The sequence below is a fragment of the Xylaria bambusicola genome (assembly GCF_022495145.1).
Source record: "Xylaria bambusicola strain CBS 139988 unplaced genomic scaffold F5B22scaffold_7, whole genome shotgun sequence".
In the NCBI taxonomy this organism is placed as follows: domain Eukaryota; kingdom Fungi; phylum Ascomycota; class Sordariomycetes; order Xylariales; family Xylariaceae; genus Xylaria; species Xylaria bambusicola.
In genome coordinates, this window is record NW_025953560.1 from 432,653 (window position 1) to 438,652 (window position 6,000).

General features: G+C 49.0%; 1 protein-coding gene across 1 annotated transcript; it reads right to left on the bottom strand.

Moving 5' to 3' along the window:
- Positions 1 to 690: 690 nt before the first annotated feature.
- On the bottom strand, positions 691 to 5,328 carry F5B22DRAFT_643452 (uncharacterized protein; the record flags this gene model as incomplete). Its single annotated transcript, XM_047978274.1, has 3 exons — positions 691 to 3,459; positions 3,787 to 3,905; positions 3,960 to 5,328. The coding sequence occupies 3 exons, from the start codon at positions 5,326 to 5,328 to the stop codon at positions 691 to 693; spliced, it is 4,257 nt and encodes a 1,418-aa protein (XP_047833884.1).
- Positions 5,329 to 6,000: the final 672 nt, after the last annotated feature.

Here is a 6,000-nt window from a genome sequence, read left to right on the forward strand (position 1 = left end):
AAAACAGCACACTCACCAGGCATGAACTCACAAAGGCAAGTAGCAAGTAAAATATCCGTCAAGTAATTCTCTGCTTTCCTCACACAAGGCTTTCAATCAATTCCTATTTTTACAAGGCAGGTAGGTAGGTAGGTAGGTAGGTAGGTAACAAAGAACCGTCCGTATCATCGTCGTTCAAAAGACCTCGAAGTTTCATCCCGTTCCAGGTGCCAGAAAATGCTCAGTCAGAAACAACCAACCAACCAACCAAATCAACCGACCAGACCAAACGAAACGAAACCAACCCCCTGTTTTAAAACGCCTCCGTATTGCTTTGGTCATGTGGTAATGGTACAATGTGTGCAAATGCAAAAAACGCAAATAGTTGTAGTAGCGAAGAAGTTTGGCAAATCGTCGGCGAAACTTTCCCATGCTGAAAACATAAACACCTTTCTCTTTCTCCCACACTAGAATTCGCAAATGGTACTCGTACAGGGCAAGATAGAAGCAATCCCACTTTTTGTTAATCAGGGCTGCCTACCCTCTCCTACATGTGAACGCCAGCGCAAAAGTGATAAAACAAAATAGCGTCCTCATTCGCTTATACTCCTCTTGTGGTTCAAGTTTTCGATTTTATCCACTTTCGATGGTGCATTTTTACTCGTGTGACGTTCTCCGCAGACAAGAATGCCTAGACTCGCTCTATAATGCTCATTTGAGGTCGTTAGGGTCATGTCGGAATGTACAGTTGTCGCCTTTGGCACACTGGCCCTTTGCCCAGAATGTACATGGTTTTGTGCCAATAAGAGCACGGTTGATACCCTTATGGTCTTTGGTTCCTCGGTCGAATTGCTTGCGATTTCCACGCTCATTATTGTCGCGCTGGTACTGTCCTTGGGATTGGTAGTCTTGCTTATTCGAGCTGTGGTTCGCGTCCTCATGTGAGGCGCCATCATACTGTTGGGAATAGGCAGGGTAACTCTGGCCATGCGACTGAGCCTGAGATTGGGTGGCATACGCATGAGCCTGGCTCTGTATCCAAGCCTGCCAGGCTGCGGTATTAGCGTCTTGTGTGGTTGTTTGAGTTGGCTGGGCAGGCTGGCTAGTATGGCCAAGCGTAGCCAAGAGGCTGGCCACATTGTTATTGGGCTGTTGGGCCGCAACATTTTGAGTGACTTGTGGGTTCTGTAAAGCCTGAACTTGCCGTAGGATGGCGGCCTGTTGTTCCTCGGAAAGCTGATTGCCAGGCTGCGAGTAACCTTGCGCGTGCTGGGGTGCTTGGACTTGCGCTTGACCTTGAAGTTGACCTTGAGCCTGGTAGGCAGCAAGATAAGCAGCATACTGACTTTGGGTGATTTCAGCCTGCTGAGTGTGCCCCTGTGGTGGTTGGTTGGGAGAGGGCAGACCGAGTCGTTTTCTCTCCTCATCCTTTTCTTTCATCTCGTCTACAACACTCTGGAGGATGGACCACGCTTCTTGTACACGTTGATCATTGGACTCTGGAGGGTCAATGCTCTTGTTGGGATCGGCAGGATTTGGATCAACATAGTTCCTGGCCCTATCTGACTGGAGCAGGGCCAAAACACGGCATTCACGCTCTTCCTGGGTCATGCGAGCCCCAGGAACCGGTGGGTCGTTATACTTATAAGGTTGGCCAAGACGTTTGAGCGCAGCCTGTGTAGCTACAACTAGTCCATATATCTTTGTCTCTCGAAGACGCTGAATCATTTCCTCGGTCTTTGCATCAACTGGAAGTCCAGGTACAGGCCTTGGTTGGTAGGTGGGTTCGCTGGTCGTTCTCGAAGGGGATCTAGGTGTGTCGGGGATTTCTGAAAGCGTCGTGTAGATACTCATCAACTCGCGATTTTCATAATCCTCCATCACCTTCTTTTGCTCCGAATTGATCTCGCGTGTACCACAACGAGTGACATAGTTCTTCTCCTTTTGACTAGCATCCAGATGAGACATGTCGAATGGTCGAGGCGAGACCCAAGGACGTATATCTGTCTCTGATGGGTTTCCGTCATCTTCCTCCTCATCATCATCTTTCATATCATTACCGTCAAACCCATCTTTCTCTTGTTTTTGTTTCTCGATCTTAAGCATCTGCTTCATCATTTGCCCTTCCTGGCGATTATCTCGCGCATCCCGAATCATGTTGTTAGCTCGGCCCTCGTCTTCGTTTGAATCATGCTCGAAGAACCGAACCTGGACTAGCTCTTCATCAGGCTTCCAAGTGACAGTTCGACCTCGGCGTGACTCTTTACGCAGCCTGCGTGCTTTTTCCTCGGGAGTTTCGGGAGCCTTAGCTACCCGTTCTGGCGCTTTTGGCTTCTCAACAGGTTTGGCGATTTCAGCAAGGAGGCCGCCGATAGTTGACGAGCCAGATAACTGAGGCTCAGGCTTCTTTGCAGGTGGTTTGGCAGCTCGTGATTTGTTCAGCACTGTAGACCCTGCAGGTCGAGGACGTAGTTGGCCGTTGTTGTTGGAAGTGGTAGTTGCATTTGGTGGGGCTGTAGTGTTGGACAACGAGCCTGAGGTCACTCTTCCGGTACCAGCTGCTGACACGTTGCCTTCTACTGCCAGCTTCTTAGCCACACGGGAGTCAACATCGTCATCCCTCGGTCGTTTTGTTGGCGACGCCCCAACTGCAGTCTTTCCTGCGCCATTGACCACTTTTCTTGCAGAAACCAATCCTGAATATGCTTTAGTTTCTTTCCTTGCTGATTCTAGTACGGCCGCACTGGCAGGTGCCTGGAGTTTTGAGCCAGTAGTGCTGCTTTTCGTAGTAGAAGGTGTAATCTTTTGAACAGGAGTGACTTGACTTAGTTTCGTACTGTCAAGGGGCCTCTGCTTAGGCTGGCTTGAAGTTACAGGTTTTTCAGCAGCATTTTTAGCAGTCCTTTCCTCAGCATTCTTCGTGATTTGTGCTGCAAGTTTCTTTCCCTCGTCATCGAGACCATCACGATGTTTTTGCAACACACCGGTAAGCTTCACTTTATCCATGGAGTCTACATCCATCAAGGTAGCCTCGGAGATAAAGCGAAGGATGGTCCGTGGAATGGCAGTGTTATAGATCTTAGCGGCAAATTGTCTCTGCAAGACAATAGTCAAGCCCGACATCAGTTTCATATGTTGCCCCATATTCATCAATGTCTCATCATCTCCAAACTCGAGCGCTGTCTCAAGGGCTGCGCGAATATGGTCGTATTTCTGGTCAATGGCAGTTTGTAGTTGGGCTGATTGACTTTTAGCAGCCTTTGCCTTTTCTTCTCGCAAGGCTCTTGCCTCTGCACATATATCAACTACATACTTGCCAAAGTCGGCTACTCTTCTGCCTATCACTTTAGACCAAGGATCCTCTTTCTCTCCTTGAGAAGCTGGCCCTTGGTCAGGGTTGGCCTCACGTCGGATTATTTTCACCACATCATACTGGATGCCTTTGGCAGGGTCGGCTGGTCGTGTGTCTGAGGCCATTATCTATTGTCGCAATGATACAGATTAGCTCAATCATATACAACTGGGCAAGTGCAAAACGTTCACACTAGCTAGCGGGGTGGGACACCAGGCAGAAAGTAACATGAGCTGCGCTGTCCTCAGGCAACTGAGGTAAGTTGTAATGTTTGGATGAAAGATAAAAGAAATTTGATACAGGCCAGGGCAAACACGGGTCCGTTGCCGGGCACCATGAGCAAGAGTAAACAGTGAACAGTACAGAACGTGAGAAAGTTCAGAATGCGGGGTACTCCGTGCATCTAACTGCCACACCTAAACAAGGTAGTTAAGGGAATGCAAACCAAAACTCACCTCTTGGACAATGAGCTCCAGGGGGTCATCTTCATCGCTGGACTCAGTGAGACTTTCGCTGTCATACTCAGTAGCCTCTGATTTGCCCGTCACTCGACTCTTCCCTAACTTCAACACACCTGATATTATGTCAACATACAAGTCAGCCAATAATTTGAGACTTGTCTACTTACCCGCTTTACCAGTTATCTTCTTCTTCTCATTATCGAGCCCTGACTTTTGGCTTTCTAACTTCTTCAAGTCATCGGTGTACTTCTTATGCTCCTGCGATCCAGCAGGTACATCTTTAATCTGTTGTTTGATCCTGTCGATGCTTTCGGTGACCCTTTTCAGCTCTTCAACCAAAGGCCTGACCTTTTCTCGGAGTATCTCGCACGGTAGAGGGTGTGGGAGCAGTGGCAGTAAGCGCGTGCCATTCCTGTTATCACCAGCAACATGTGGTTTGACTCCCGGTGTATTCGTAACCACCTGACGCCGGACCGTCGTTGTGCCGATAAAAAGATTAGGGCACCCCTTGACAGACTTCCACCCATCCCCAGGTCTGCCCACTCTAGGAACAACTATCGTGGCATCGTTTGAGGTTTGATTTGTTGTAGGCATACTAAGTTTCGATCCAGTCCGCGTCATATCAGTTGTTGGCAGGCGTGGTACAGGCGACGCTATATTGCGAGTTGCAGCAGACGCTATCGGCGCGCTACCCAGCCTCTGAGCTTGACCTTGGGACGACCAGGGCATTTGGTGGGATGTCGTCACCAGAGGGCCTGGAGATGGTGTTGGAGTTCCATTGCTTCTGCCTGGAACAAGGGTTGCAGGCTGTGGTACTTGGGCCGAATAGTTGTGCAAAGCCTCGCTGCTCTGCGGAGTCTGATAAGTTCCACCATAAATATGTGGCTGAAATGAGGTCGAATCAACGGGGTATGCAGGCTGCTTCTGCTCGTGCTTCGGTGTTGGCGATTGCGCAGGTGAAGCCGCCGCTACTCGGAGAAGAGGCGCGTTATTGGCGTACAGCTGTTGTCCTTGAGCGTAAGGATTCGCAGGGCTATGTTGTGGTTGAGGTTCCGGCCAGGAGTTCCGCTGAAAATCATTTGACGTAATATGTTGCTGTTGCTGTGTGTATTCAGGATATTGCCCTACCATTGCTTGGGGATGGTAATGTTGGAAGTTCACACTTTGTCCATTGGCATAGGGACCACCCGGTTGTTGCTGATACTCGTTGCCACGCGATTGTCCTGCTACCTGAGTAGGACCCAAGGATCCGATATCATGAGAATATTGAGGCTGGCCCTCCACTGCAAAGCCCATGTTGGAGTATTGATGCTGAGGTGCATAATGTCCGTGGCCTTGCTGGCCATATGGGTTTGCATTTGGGGCATAACCAACGTGATCGTAAGGATTTTCGTGGGTTGCCGGACCATCGAGATATGAGCCCGTGTTAGGATCTACATGTCCCACAAAGCCAACATCATTTCCGCCAACACCAGCATCATCCATTCCAGGACCAACTGAGCCCATTGCCCAGCCAGCTGCCCCATGCTGGGCCATACTGGAAGGAGTTGACCACAGCTTGGGTCAACAACAGGGTGCTCACGTGACCTAGCGTAGTGTCAGTGGGGTCATGTCACTAAAGGGGGGTGTATATATAAAAAAATCATTTCTTGGCTCTGCAAGGGACAAAGACAACACTTACTGGCAACAGAAAGCCAATATTTCTGTTGAAAAACCTCAGCTTGGCAATCAAAAACGAGTACAGTGGATTTATCCTGTGTCTAACTCTGTCCACACCTTCTGAATTAATTATGAAGGAATGAAAGGTTGATGATGGGATGTGTTATCAAGCCGAGAAAAACGGGGGTGTGTGTCTAGAGGACTGAAAGGGCTGCAAGTAAGTGGAAGGATTCTGCGGGCTGCAGGTTGCGTGAGCTGACAAGACGAAAGAGGAATGGTGTGCAAATCTGCAAAACAAAAGTCAGCTTCAATTACCCTAGAAGATGATGCCCAGGCACGTCCCATTCCAAAGACAAGAAGGCCTGAGAACATGTAGATTATGAGGTGTGAAATTTTGTGATGTGATTGTGACGATGATAGGAAACCTGTGAACGCAAGGAGGGCGGTTGCAGCATTAGATGTGCAGATTGGCAGAGAAAAGCACCAAGGTAGTTGTGGCTACACAAGTTGCCAGCAAGAGTATTCAACAGAGAAGACGTCTTGTGTCGA